Source organism: Helianthus annuus, chromosome 6 (assembly GCF_002127325.2).
Source record: "Helianthus annuus cultivar XRQ/B chromosome 6, HanXRQr2.0-SUNRISE, whole genome shotgun sequence".
In the NCBI taxonomy this organism is placed as follows: Eukaryota; Viridiplantae; Streptophyta; class Magnoliopsida; order Asterales; family Asteraceae; genus Helianthus; species Helianthus annuus.
In genome coordinates this window covers 12,361,974-12,376,884 of record NC_035438.2, presented here as the reverse complement: position 1 = coordinate 12,376,884, position 14,911 = coordinate 12,361,974, and the positions used below count along the sequence as shown (strand labels likewise).

Genomic DNA, 14,911 nt, shown 5'->3' with positions numbered 1-14,911 from the left:
TCGTAGATATCTTTTATATTGTTAAGAATAACTATCAGCAACGGATTGATCCGGCAATGATTCGTTGATGACCTGTCGGTGAGCGTATGTTGTTGATCTGCAATGATAGTCACTGGCTATTTGTTGGTATATCGTTGATGAATATATTATAGGTGATCGGTCAGTGAAATGTCCACTAATTCGTCGATATGGTCCACCGGTGAAGTCTATACCACACTCAATTTTCTCATGAATTTAATCGATGGGTCACCAACGATTGGTATGTGTTGGCAAACATAGGTGGAAACCTTTTATTTATTGACTTCTGAATCAATTACAGTGAAAACAAGTCTGAAATTTATAATTGATTTACAGACCAACAGAGGGGGTTAGATCTTGTGAGCTGTAAATTTGACTTGGGTTTAAAATGGGAGACGACGTGAGCTCATCCCATGAATATCTTCAAAATACTTTCCTTTTAAGTGGCGAAACTTGAGATTTCCGACCGGGGAGGCGGAAGTCACCGGACCTAAAAATTTCTATAAAACCCGGGGGGTCGAAAACGTATATGCCCAAAAATTTCTATACGAAAATTACATACTCTCTGCTACTGAGCAAAAAGTTCGGTGGGTCGGCCGCCCCCTCCCGCCTCTTGAAAGCTTCACCCATGCTTTTAACACCCTCCTCAAGTTGAGTTGTAGGATCACCAATGTTTAACTTGCTTAGATATGTATTGAAGGCATTCCCATTGACCACTTTTGTAAGTATGTGAGTTATTCCTTTGAAGGCACAACACGAAGCTCTATGATTCCACCCTCCAACTTTTCTTTGATGAAGTGCCGGTAAACCTCCACATATGATCGTATTGAACTGGATTTTCTTGCTGGTCTGTGTGTGTGTGTGTGTGTTGGGGGGGGGGGGATGTCTGTAAGAAGCTTTCGTATCCATACAACCTCTCCTAGACCTCGAGCTATCCCTCTGAATTCAGCTTCTTCACTTGACAAAGCAACTTTCTGTTTCTTGCTTCTCCAAGTAACAAGGTTTCCACCAAGAGCAAAATATCTTGAAGTTGACCTTCAATTCCCTTTATCACCAGCCCACTTTGCATCGTGTATATACCTGAATATTTAGATGTCCATTAGATTTGAACACAACTCCATGACCCGCTGTGCCCCTTGAGATACCTAAGAATTCTCCAAACTACTTCCATGTGGGTTACTTGTGGTTGGTCCATGAACTAACTTACCACCCCCCACAACATAGGCTATATCAGGCCTGGTGTGGGCGAGATAAATTAACATACCCACTACCCGCTAGTACCTTTCTTTATCTGCTAACTCTGCATTGAGTTCCATATGTAGTCTCTGCTAATATATCAAGAACATACCTCTTTTGGCAAATGAGGATTCCTTGTTTAGACTTGAGTACTTCAATTTTAAGAAAGTACTTCAAGCTTCCCAAGTCCTTCATTTCAAACTTTGAGAAAAAGGTTTTCCTTTAGTTTGCCATTTCTTCTACATCATCTCAAGTGATAATCATGTCATCTACATATATGATGTCATCTACATATATGATTAAGCAAGTCACAAGACCACTTCTTTTTTGAGAACCCTAGGAGACTGCTTCAAAGCATACAAGGATTTATTTAAATGACCGACTTTTGTTTCCTTGAGGTCTCATGTGAACCCTGGAGGCTTCTTCATGTGGACTTCTTGTTTTAAATCTCCATGAAGAAAAACATTTTTAACATCAAACTGACGGAGAGGCCATCCTTTATTTGCTTCTACAGAGAAGAGCACCCGGAGGCCGGAGGACAGGTTCAGTATTCTGAATAAGTCATGAGAACACAACTAAGTCGTTTTGTTCCCACTGCTCATATTTGTCAATGGTACGTTCTGGTGGGTCTATGGATAAATGGTTGAGCAAGGCTTTTGATCTTCCCCCTATTGCGACTCAAATCATTCGAGCCCATAGGGCGTAGTTTTGGCTATTGAGTTTGAGGCTAATTGAAAGGCGACAAGTTTTGGTTATTCGGATGGTTAAATCATCATGAATCACATATAAGCTATTGTCTATATCAGACATGGCATCTTATTAGAGATGGTTAGACTGGAAAAAGGTAGATGATTAGCCGAATGATCCTAGGATTGTTCACACCACCACCAGGAGGATTGATTAAATTAGAAGCAACAAATAAATAGTGTTTGATGAAGAATTGGATTCTCTGAAGCAGAAACAAGAATGAGGGTTAGTTTATTATCCTCAACACATAATAAGCCTTCCGTTACATAAAAATCACAAATCACAAACACAAAAACATGTACACTACATGACAACACTTCTAGGATTCTTGATGCCACGAGAGGCACGATATCTAGTCGTGAAACGACTAAACATCGCGAGAGAATTACTAGCCAGTTGCTTCACATTCAAGAACCGCGCTTTGATCATAGCCTGCTCCCTCCTACCCATCCCACCCCCCAACATCCCATCGATGCAAGTTGTCGCATCCGTTAACGCAGCACTAACCCAAGTCTGTACATTACTAACATGCCACATAAAATTTTCATCACCATCTTTTCCTATTTGTTGCAACTCCTTAAATGATTGTGTAATCTGGTTCACTCCATCATTAATTTGCTGAAGACATTCTTGGACTGCTTGATTGTTTTCATTATTCGTCGTTTCGTTTAATTTCCTTGCTACCATGTTGAGATATATTTTGGTAAACCGGGCTTTGGATAGACATGAAGCTAGTGAGACTTGAGTTAATAGTTGAGGGCTAATTGGTAGGCCGATTTTTCGCACATATGGCAAAAGAGTTTTGACGCATAGATCAGGATATAATGCCGATCGACATTGTAGCTCCAGATACATTCTTGCGCGTGAACGCGACTCTACGATGGTGGAAAAACCGAATATTGCGACGGAAATAAGCAGCAAACGGAGAACAAAGTGTGCCATTTTTGTGACTTTTTGTTTGTGTTGTGAAAATGAAAAGAATGAAGAGGGGTTATATAGGGGAATGAAGAGGGGTTATATAGGGGAGTTGTCACCTGCATTTTTTCAAATTACTTTACGTAGAAATGATGTTTCATATGGCACATGCAAAATATTTGGTTACGGAGGAGATATCTGCAATAATTTTTGAAGCTTGAATTAATTATAATGCATTAATGCAGAAGTTGTATTCACAAAAACAATTGCCACCGCTTATTTTATTTTATTTCTTTAAGTTAAATTAATTTTTGTTACATTACTTTAAGTCTAACATAGTTTTTAAAATAAATTTTGCTACTGAGGTTGAACATTTTTATTTATTCTTTTTTAATTATTTAAATAAAAATTTACGACCGATTTTTATTTTAACCTTTCTAAGCATAAGTTGCGATAGAATCATCTGCGGTTAGCATCTTGTGCAAGTTTCAGTTAAACATAAGTATAATAAGCGGAAATATTATCTAACTTGTCCATGAATGGGTTTGTTGAAGGAAAGAGTACGAAGTTTAAGGAAACTTGTCTTGAAAAAATGTGACTTAGAAATTACTTGACAAACATCATCCTACGATTAAGGTACTTGACAAACAAGAGTTGACTTTTCAACATAGTTAATCATCATATATATATGAGCTGGAGTACTGGTCATTGAAGGTGTAAGTTAACTTAACTTGAATAATCTAGTTTTATTAAAGAAATGTGCTACACATGCTTAAATTTGTGTATGTGTAGAAGTTATTTTATATATTATTAATAAATATATTGCAGTAACTTGTCGTGATTAAATTGGTAGACATAATAGTTACCGAACAATCCAAGGATACTTTTTGCACTCAGACTATCTTCAATGGGAGATCCATAATCCCATCCAAGATGACTTGGAATAAATCCTTGTTTAAGGACCCATTGGAGAACATTTGATTTTGGTATATCCAAAAGAAAAATCCTTGTGCAAGGACTTCATTATTTGGGTTCTTGTGCCACTTTTGAGCCATTTTCCATTTTCTTTTATTTTTCCCAATAGTATTAACCAATTGATTTGTTTACAGCTTTACTTAATAGCTCATTATCATGCAATTTATTTTATAGCTATTAATTAATAATTGATTTACCATTCTGATACAAAGCAAGCCTTAAATCTAGTTTAATTATGATTTTTAAGTAAAGATATATCTATAAAAGATATATATACGTTTTCTTAAATATTGTTTACTTTTTATTTTAAATATTATTTATTTACGTAATTTGATTGTATAATCATTTAACTATAATACATTTATATTTTAATAATTTAGATAACTAAGTTTAAATAAAAAAAAATAGGTAATGATGTGGAAAATGTAAGGATATTTGTATGGTTGGAGATGAAACTATGAATTTTAAGGATTTCTAAGGATCTTTAAGGATTTGTAAGGATATGATGTGGCAGCTGACTAGACAGCTAAGGGCGCCTAAGGACACCCTTAGCATTGGAGATAGTCTCAGTTGTCTATCAACTTGGTTAAAGTATATCACATATTAATTGGAGATTACAAACATTTATATAACGTTTATAAGATTTAACCATTGAAAATATATATTATGATATATAAACATAAGAAACTAAGATTGACAAATAAGTAAGTTGTGGAATTTAGATTAGTGAGTGCCTAGAGGTACATGTTTGAACCCATAACCTTCTACTAATATTATTTAGAAATATAAATCGGTTCTGAGCAGGAGATCCATTTACGAATAGTGTTTCAATCTAATATGTATTAGTTCATATTCCATTGATTGGTTTCGACGATTCTTTGTTTGTCCAAGTCACTTTCTTTCCTTTTGGCCAAGTTGCTTCTTAGCCACAAACCCTTATGAACCAAACCCTAATTTATACCCCTAGTTTCCGAAATAATCCTTAGGTTGAGAGGGGCACTCCCCTAAGAGAGGAGTCCCCTCTCTTACGCACCACCAATCAGCATATGCCACGTCAACTCCCCTCTTAAACTTCCCTAACACCCCAATTTGATGGCGGCACTCCTCTCTTAGGGGACTTGTGTTTTTTTTTTATTTGTTGTAAAATTATGCATGTTTATAAATTAAAAAAATATTAATAAAAATAAAAATTAAATAAAAGACATTTCATTAAATTAAAAAAAAATTACATTCAAACTAGAAAAAATAAAAATTACATTCAAACTAGAAAAATAAAAATTACATTCAAACTAGAAAAACATAAAAACAAACTACTCGTCGTCGGAACTCACTTCAAGGTGAGGTAGATCTAAACTTCCGAGATGCTCAACGAGATCGTGTTTTAGTCTCCAATGCGTTTCTTCGTCAATGAGCTCGCTATAAGCTGTATCATCGAAGACGGGTTCGACTGGAGGATCTTGAATATGTACCGGTGCTGTCGCCCTTCCGTCGTCTTTTATAATCATGTTATGTAAAATAAGGCACGTATACACGATGGACCTTATCTTTTTCACCGTTTTCGAACGCATTGGACGATTTAGTATTCCCCACTTCGCCTTTAACACACCAAACGCCCGTTCCACATCTTTTCTTGCGGCCTCGTGTTGCCTCTTGAACTTTTTTTCATTCGGGATGTGAGGATATGGAAAAGACTTCACAAACACGGACTAGCTAGGGTAGATCCCATCAGTAAGATAATACTCGCGTTTGTATAAGTGGTCGTTCACCTGAAATGGACAATTTGGCGACGTTCCGTTTCGTTGAGTAAGAAATAATGGAGATTGTTGCAGCACGTTGATGACGTTTTGTGAACCCGCCGGGCCACAAAAAGCATGCCAAATCCACAAATCTTGAGACGCCACCGCTTCTAACATAACCGTCGGGTATTGATGATCGCCTCTCATATATTGTCCACGCAATTCTGTGGGGCACATTCTCCAGACGAAGTGTGTACAATCCAGACTACCCAACATACCAGGTAGGTGATGCCTCTCCTCATGAGCTTGATACAATAGCGCAACGTCGTGGCTCGTTGGTATACGTAAGAATTCACCGGCATACATTTTACAGACCGTCTCGCAGAAATATTCAAGGCACTCACGAGAGGTCCTTTCAGACATATTTAAATACTCGTCATTTTCGTCTGGTGGGTTACCGGTTGCAAGTTGTTTAATCGCAGAAGTAACCTTTTGCAACGACGTGAAACTTTTCTTCATTCTCCCTTGAAATCCCATACGAAATCTCTGACGAAAAATATCGGCATTCGCTTCCACGTCACTAACAATTTTTAGGAACAAAGACTTGGACATACGAAATCTCTGACGAAAAATATCGGCATTAAATTTTGGATTTTCGACAAAATAATCGGCCATGAGTGTCTCATGGTCTCCCACACGATCTCGACGGACTATTTTTTTTACTAGACGATGCCGTGTCTAGTAGCTCCGCTTGTTGGATGGGATTTTGGAAGAAAAATAAGCTACCATCGCTTGACGGTGAATCTTCATCGTCGGGAAAGTCGGGTAGGGGAGAAAAAAACGGGAACTTGGAATCCATTTTGTGTTGTATTTGATAGATTTTTTTAGAGTGAGTTTGAGAGTGGTGGGTGTGGTAAAAAAATTAGATTAAGTTGGTTATATTTATATTATTAAAATTGAATTTTTTTTTTTAAATATGACCGTTGCCCAACGTCTACCATCGATCTTTGTGCCATTCAACGCGGTGCCTCCCCCCCGAATCGGGTCCCCGCGGTAATGGCGGCGGTGTTCCCGATCGGGGGATGGGGTCACCGAACACCCTCCCCGCGAGTGCCCCGATCACCCTTATACCAATACCTATTTAAGACATCTAAGTTATCTTTTATCGAACCTGCAACCATTTGGACGACAAACTCTATTACATAATACTTTCAAGAAATGATGTAATGTGTTGGAAAAATAGGTGAAAATAGCATTTTTCACAAATATAGGAAAATGATTTTTTCCTATTTTGGACTAGAAATAAATATAATAAAATGAGCGGGTTTTATGTATTTATTTGTGGGTTTGTGTTCTATGTTGGAAGAGCTTCGCAACGAACTAAACCACGTCCAAAACCGAGCTAAGATGAATGAGATATCGATGCTCAAAGTTGGGTGTTTGGAACATTCAATGTTGAAACTAAAGGGAAAGTAGCATCTTGTCCCACATAGGAGGAGGGATGGAACTTAAATGGGTATTTAAGGTGGAACTCTCCATCCTTATTGTTTCATGGAAGCACTCACTAGTGTCCTCGCGAAGGGTGCGGAGCACCCTAACTCGCACTCGCACTCGCACACGCTCGCGCGCGCGCGCGTGGCGTGGGCGATGAGGCGCAATGTGGCGCTTTGATGGCGCACTTCGCACGCTCGCATCGCCGCGAGCCGCTTGAGAGCCGCCTTTGTATTTTTGACCGCGCGCGCGTGGTGAAGCACAAGGGTTGCAAGGACCAAGTGGTAGGTGATGCGGCGCATGACGTGACAGTCATGCGCATGCGCGCGCGGGTACACGAGGCGCGCGGTTGGGAGCATGGTGCATGGGTCCTACTGTGCCGTGTGCGGCGCACCAGAGTGAGCCAATACGGCGCGACTGTGTGGCGCGCACGTATAGACTCACAGGTGACGTGGCGCACGCCGCACCGCCGCATAGACGGACTTGAGCTGCACCGCCGCACGCCGCATGGACGGACTTGAGCTGCACCGCCGCACCGCCGCATGGACGGACTTGAGCTGCACCGCCGCACCGCCGCATGGACGGACTTGAGCCGCACCGCCGCACGGCGCACGGCAGTGAGCCAAGAGGCCGCACGCCGCATGGCAGTGAGCCAAGAGGCCGCACGCCGCACGACAGTGAGCCAAGAGGCCGCACGCCGCACAGAAGCTTCCAGCATTGAATGACAGGGCAGTTTCAGTCCAGCTTCGTAACTGACGAGTTAATAGGCTTTGACTGAGAATTAAATGACGTATTAAATTGCATTGAAGACGTTTAATGCAATTTAAACCTCTCATTTAATTCATTTTGACTGTTTCAACCTAGGAGCTGTATAAATACAGCTCCATACCCACTTCAGAGACACACCAGTAACACAACAGCAATCTAAACTTTCTCTCCAGAATTTTCTTGCAGCTTTCAAGGTAACCTTCGGGTTGTAGGCGAACTCCGGCAGTACTACTGCTCCGGCTGTTGTACCCTGGGAAACAAAACGAGTACTCTTGGGAGACTCGGAATTTGTTTTAAGGGAAGCGTGTTGAACACGTGACTCAGCCACTCTGCTTCTACCCCTTCTTGTATTGTCGTTTATTTCAGTTGTAATTAAATTGTATTTTTGCTTTCTTCATTTTGTATTGTAATCAGTTATAATAAAATCTGTTTTATTTTATTCAATTACGTGAACGGTTCCTACAATCTTAAAACAAATTTTTAAAACCGTTCGTGTAATCAAAACCATTCTGTTTGTGATTCAAACCAGTTTTGATTTCACTCAGTTTGTGTTTTAAAAACAGATTTTTTTTTAGTTTTCATCTTCAAAGGAGCGACTTTGGTTGAAAACTATTTTTGGTTACATCAGATTTTGTCCTAAAAATTTGCTAAACTTTCTGATTTGGTCTTTAAAGTTGGACTTAGAAGCCGATTAGTAAGTTCTAAATATTATAAATTTTCTGTCTTTGGTCTTCAAAGTTGGACTTAGAAGCCAAAACAGTAAATTGTGGTAAAATTAAAATTTAATAGTTTCCTTCTGGTTTGTGCGTAAATCAGAATTTATTGACTAAAAAAATTTTAATTTTAATTTTTTCAGAATGTCGACCTCAAACAACAACAATACGAATGTTGTAGTTGGAACCCCTGCCAACACTGTGGGAGCGTCCACAGTGGCAAATCATGCTGAAAGACCTGAGAAGTTCTCGGGTCTACACTTCAAGCGGTGGCAACAGAAGATGTTCTTCTACTTGACCACCATGAACCTTGCGAGGTTCTTGACGGAAACCGTTCCCCAACCTGCGGAAGGGGAGACCGACGCTCAGGCTCTGAGCGCGGTAGATGCGTGGAAGCATTCGGATTTCATATGTCGAGGCTATGTACTCAACGGTCTCTCGGATGCACTGTATAATGTGTACTACAATATCAAGACTTCCAAAGAGTTGTGGGAGTCTTTGGAGAAAAAGTACAAAACGGAGGATGCGGGAACAAAGAAATTTGTTGTCGCCCGTTTCTTGGACTTCAAAATGGTTGATAACAAGCCGGTTATGAACCAAGTCCAAGAGTTGCAAATTATACTAAATGACATCCATGCCGAGGGAATGGTACTTAGCGAGACATTTCAAGTGGCAGCCATGATTGAGAAATTACCTCCTGCTTGGTTGGATTTTAAGAATTATCTTAAACACAAGCGGAAGGAAATGTCGGTGGAGGACCTTGTTCTTCGTCTTCGTATAGAAGAGGAGAATAGGATTGCCCTAAAAAACAGCCTTGTGCAGCCTAGTGCTAGTGCAAACGTGGTTGAGCATGGGCAATCCTCTAAAGGCACAAAGGGCAAGGGGAAAAAGGACAAAGGGAAAGGGAAAGCAAAGGCTAGCAACCTTGGACCGAAGAAAGGGGTTGTGAAAAAGAAACCTCAAACGTTCCAAGGGACTTGTTACAACTGTGACGAGCCGGGGCATCGGGCTAACCAATGCAAGAAACCAAAGCGTGAGCGTGCGCACATGGTGGATGAAGACGGAATGCCTTTGGTGGCAATGATTTCCGACAAAAGCGCAATGATGGATGAGGTCAATACGGTGACCAATACTCCAAAAGGTTGGTGGGTTGATACGGGTGCGACCCGTCACGTTTGTGCAGACAAAAGTCTCTTTACCACCTTCAAGGCGCTTTCTGGAGAAGAGAAGCTGTATATGGGAAATGCAGCCACCGCTGACATCATGGGTGAAGGAACGGTGATCTTGAAGTGGACTTCAGGGAAGGAGCTCACTCTAAGCAACGTGTTGTATGTCCCAGACTTGCGCAAGAATCTAGTCTCGGGATGGTTGCTTAACAAGTTTGGATTTCGTTTAGTTTTTGAGAGCGATCAATTTGTACTAACTAAACGAGGAACGTATGTAGGCAAGGGTTATGCCCAAAATGGAATGTTCAAATTGAATGTAATGGCTGTCAAGAACATGAATAAAATTGCTACTACTTCTACTTATATGCTTGAGTTTTCTGAATCGAATAAATGGCATGGTAGATTAGGTCACGTTAATTTTAATTCAATACGCCGTTTAATCAATTTAAATTGTATACCAACATTCCATATTGATTCACACTATAAATGTGAAACATGCGTTGAATCCAAACTTACAAGAACATCATCAAAATCGGTTGAACGAATAACCGAACCCCTTGATTTAATACACACTGATATTTGTGATTTAAAAGCGGTACCCACGAGAGGTGGAAATAAGTACTTCATCACGTTTATTGACGATAGTACTAAATATTGCTATGTATATTTACTAAAAAGTAAAGATGAAGCAATAAGTAAATTTATCTTATATAAAAATGAAGTTGAGAATCAACTTCAAAAGAAGATAAAAGCTTTGCGAAGCGATCGAGGAGGCGAATATGTTGCACCTTTTGCCGAGTTATGCGCAAAAAGTGGCATTGTACATGAGTGTACACCTCCATACTCTCCACAATCAAATGGCGTGGCGGAACGAAAGAACCGCACATTGAAAGAAATGATGAACGCCATGTTGATAAGTTCTGGGGTGAGCCACGAACTGTGGGGGGAAGCCATTCTCTCGGCTAATTATCTTTTGAACAGGATACCACTCAAAAAGAGAGACGAAACTCCATATGAGTTATGGAAAAGGAAGAAACCTTCATACAAATACTTGAAAGTGTGGGGGTGCCTAGCAAAGGTGACTGTACCACCTCCTAAGGCTCTTAGGATAGGACCCAAAACTGTTGATTGCATATTTATTGGGTATGCACATCAAAGTAGTGCACATCGCTTTCTTGTACATGAGTCCAAGAATCCTGATGTACACGTAAACACTATTATGGAGGTGAATTCTAACGTTGTGTCTTACTTTGAAAATGTGTTTCCTTTGAGAAGACAAACACATGCAATGTCATCAACACCTAATTTTGAAGTAGGTGAGAGTTCATCTACACCAGTTGATGAGGTGGTTCATGATAAGACACATGAACAACCTGAGGTTGAAGAAACTGATCGTAGGCGAAGTAAAAGGCCAAGGGTTGAAAAATCCTACGGTCCAGACTTCGTTAGCTATATGGTTGAGGGCGAGCCCAATACATATCGCGAAGCGGTTTCCTCTTCAGAAGGACCTCAATGGAAAGAAGCAATAAGAAATGAAATAGATTCTATATTGCAAAATCATACTTGGGAGTTAGTAGATCTTCCACCTGGTTGCAAACCACTTGGATATCGTTGGATATTCAAAAGGAAGATGAAAACTGATGGAAGTATTGATAAGTACAAGGCTAGGTTGGTGATTAAAGGATTTAGACAAAAGGAAGGTCTAGATTACTTTGATACCTACTCGCCTGTGACGCGCATAACCTCGATTAGATTGGTTCTTGCTATAGCGGCTTTAAGAAATTTGGAAGTTCACCAAATGGACGTTAAAACCGCATTTCTAAATGGCGATTTAGAAGAAGAAATTTACATGGAGCAACCTGAAGGTTTCTCCGCCCCAGGTCAAGAGGGTAAAGTATGTAAACTCGTCAAGTCTTTGTATGGCTTGAAGCAAGCACCAAAACAATGGCACCAAAAGTTTGATCATGTCATGATTGACAATGGTTTCAAAATAAATGAGTGCGACAAATGTGTTTATTTCAAAGACACAAATGAAGGTTATGTCATCTTATGCCTTTATGTAGACGATATGCTTATCATTGGGAGTAATGATAAAATTATCAAAGCTACTAAAAGCATGTTGAAAGCGAGATTTGACATGAAAGACATGGGTTTAGCGGATGTGATTCTTGGAGTAAAGATCATAAGAACCCAAGAAGGTCTTGTGTTAAGTCAATCTCACTATGTGGATAAAATTCTTGAAAAATTCAACTCGGGAGATACGAGTGTCGCTCGAACTCCAGTTGATACCTCCCAACATCTCAAGAAGAATAAAGGAGATGGAGTTGCTCAGTTAGAGTATTCAAGAATTATAGGCAGTCTAATGTATCTAATGACATGTACTAGACCCGACTTGGCTTACGCGGTGAGTAGGCTAAGTAGATACACCAGCAATCCGTGCGTGGATCATTGGAAGGCTATCACGAGGGTGCTTAGATACATACGATACACAAGAGACTATGGACTGCATTATACCCGACAACCAGCAGTGATCGAAGGATACACTGATGCAAACTGGATATCGGATAATAAAGATTCCAAATCGACAAGTGGTTACGTGTTTACACTTGGAGGAGCTGCTATTGCTTGGAAGTCTTCTAAGCAAACGGTCATAGCGAGATCCACAATGGAATCTGAATTTATCGCCTTGGATAAGTCAGGCGAGGAGGCGGAATGGCTACGTCAATTCGTGGAAGATATTCCAAGATGGCCAAAGCCTTTGCCAGCCATATGTGTACATTGTGATAGCCAATCAGCGATTGGTAGAGCTCAAAGCTTGATGTACAATGGCAGATCAAGGCATATGCGACGTAGACATAACACGATACGACAACTACTCTCAACGGGTGTTATCACAATTGATTATGTGAGATCAGCGGATAACATTGCGGACCCGTTTACAAAAGGCTTAAGCAGAGAGTTAGTAGAAACGTCGTCAAGAGGAATGGGACTAAAGCCCGTGGTTAATGGGAATATGAGGAAAACCTAACTTAGTTGACTGGAGATCCCAAGATCTAAGTTCAATAGGACAACTTAATCATATTACCAGAACGGAGTCACTGTGGGGGAGTACCCCAAACTACATAAAAGGGAGTTACATATACTTCCTAGTCCATTCCAATCAGTGACATGAAGTGAGGTTAAGCATATTAAGGTTAATGATTTCGGGAAATCAAATAACCATGATGCTTTTAATGATTCATGGGAATCACCTATGTTAGAGAGAAGTGGGGTCGCTTCAAATGGATTTGTGGGGTGCGCAAATCCTAGAGCTCTCGCAGAACCAGGCTAGTGTTCCAGGACCATAATAGGACACGACAATGAGGAGTTGGCCAAACCAGGGAGAGTATTGTGTGAAGTGTATTGTCGTTTACACAAATGGGGGTATGTTCAAGGACATCGCGTCTACACACCGCTAGTAAGCTAAGTGCGCTTCACAAAAGAAGGTTCAAAGGCTTCAACCTACCTATCTTGCAATACTCAACTGTCGAAGTTTATCTTTGAAAAGTGTAAGGAAAAGATCCATTTCCATACATGTGGGGGATTGTTGGAAATTTGATGAAAATAGCATTTTTCATGTGGGGGATTGTTGGAAAAATAGGTGAAAATAGCATTTTTCACAAATATAGGAAAATGATTTTTTCCTATTTTGGACTAGAAATAAATATAATAAAATGAGCGGGTTTTATGTATTTATTTGTGGGTTTGTGTTCTATGTTGGAAGAGCTTCGCAACGAACTAAACCACGTCCAAAACCGAGCTAAGATGAATGAGATATCGATGCTCAAAGTTGGGTGTTTGGAACATTCAATGTTGAAACTAAAGGGAAAGTAGCATCTTGTCCCACATAGGAGGAGGGATGGAACTTAAATGGGTATTTAAGGTGGAACTCTCCATCCTTATTGTTTCATGGAAGCACTCACTAGTGTCCTCGCGAAGGGTGCGGAGCACCCTAACTCGCACTCGCACACGCTCGCGCGCGCGCGCGTGGCGTGGGCGATGAGGCGCAATGTGGCGCTTTGATGGCGCACTTCGCACGCTCGCATCGCCGCGAGCCGCTTGAGAGCCGCCTTTGTATTTTTGACCGCGCGCGCGTGGTGAAGCACAAGGGTTGCAAGGACCAAGTGGTAGGTGATGCGGCGCATGACGTGACAGTCATGCGCATGCGCGCGCGGGTACACGAGGCGCGCGGTTGGGAGCATGGTGCATGGGTCCTACTGTGCCGTGTGCGGCGCACCAGAGTGAGCCAATACGGCGCGACTGTGTGGCGCGCACGTATAGACTCACAGGTGACGTGGCGCACGCCGCACCGCCGCATAGACGGACTTGAGCTGCACCGCCGCACGCCGCATGGACGGACTTGAGCTGCACCGCCGCACCGCCGCATGGACGGACTTGAGCTGCACCGCCGCACGCCGCATGGACGGACTTGAGCCGCACCGCCGCACGGCGCACGGCAGTGAGCCAAGAGGCCGCACGCCGCATGGCAGTGAGCCAAGAGGCCGCACGCCGCACGACAGTGAGCCAAGAGGCCGCACGCCGCACAGAAGCTTCCAGCATTGAATGACAGGGCAGTTTCAGTCCAGCTTCGTAACTGACGAGTTAATAGGCTTTGACTGAGAATTAAATGACGTATTAAATTGCATTGAAGACGTTTAATGCAATTTAAACCTCTCATTTAATTCATTTTGACTGTTTCAACCTAGGAGCTGTATAAATACAGCTCCATACCCACTTCAGAGACACACCAGTAACACAACAGCAATCTAAACTTTCTCTCCAGAATTTTCTTGCAGCTTTCAAGGTAACCTTCGGGTTGTAGGCGAACTCCGGCAGTACTACTGCTCCGGCTGTTGTACCCTGGGAAACAAAACGAGTACTCTTGGGAGACTCGGAATTTGTTTTAAGGGAAGCGTGTTGAACACGTGACTCAGCCACTCTGCTTCTACCCCTTCTTGTATTGTCGTTTATTTCAGTTGTAATTAAATTGTATTTTTGCTTTCTTCATTTTGTATTGTAATCAGTTATAATAAAATCTGTTTTATTTTATTCAATTACGTGAACGGTTCCTACATAATGGAAGCTCAATAATTTGTGAAAACACTAG

General features: G+C 41.2%; 1 protein-coding gene across 1 annotated transcript; it reads right to left on the bottom strand.

Annotated features, from left to right (window-relative positions):
- Positions 1 to 2,304: 2,304 nt before the first annotated feature.
- On the bottom strand, positions 2,305 to 2,688 carry LOC110944398 (pectinesterase inhibitor 9). The gene has a single exon (XM_022186061.1). The coding sequence runs from the start codon at positions 2,686 to 2,688 to the stop codon at positions 2,305 to 2,307; it is 384 nt and encodes a 127-aa protein (XP_022041753.1).
- Between the last annotated feature and the right edge of the window lie 12,223 nt (positions 2,689 to 14,911).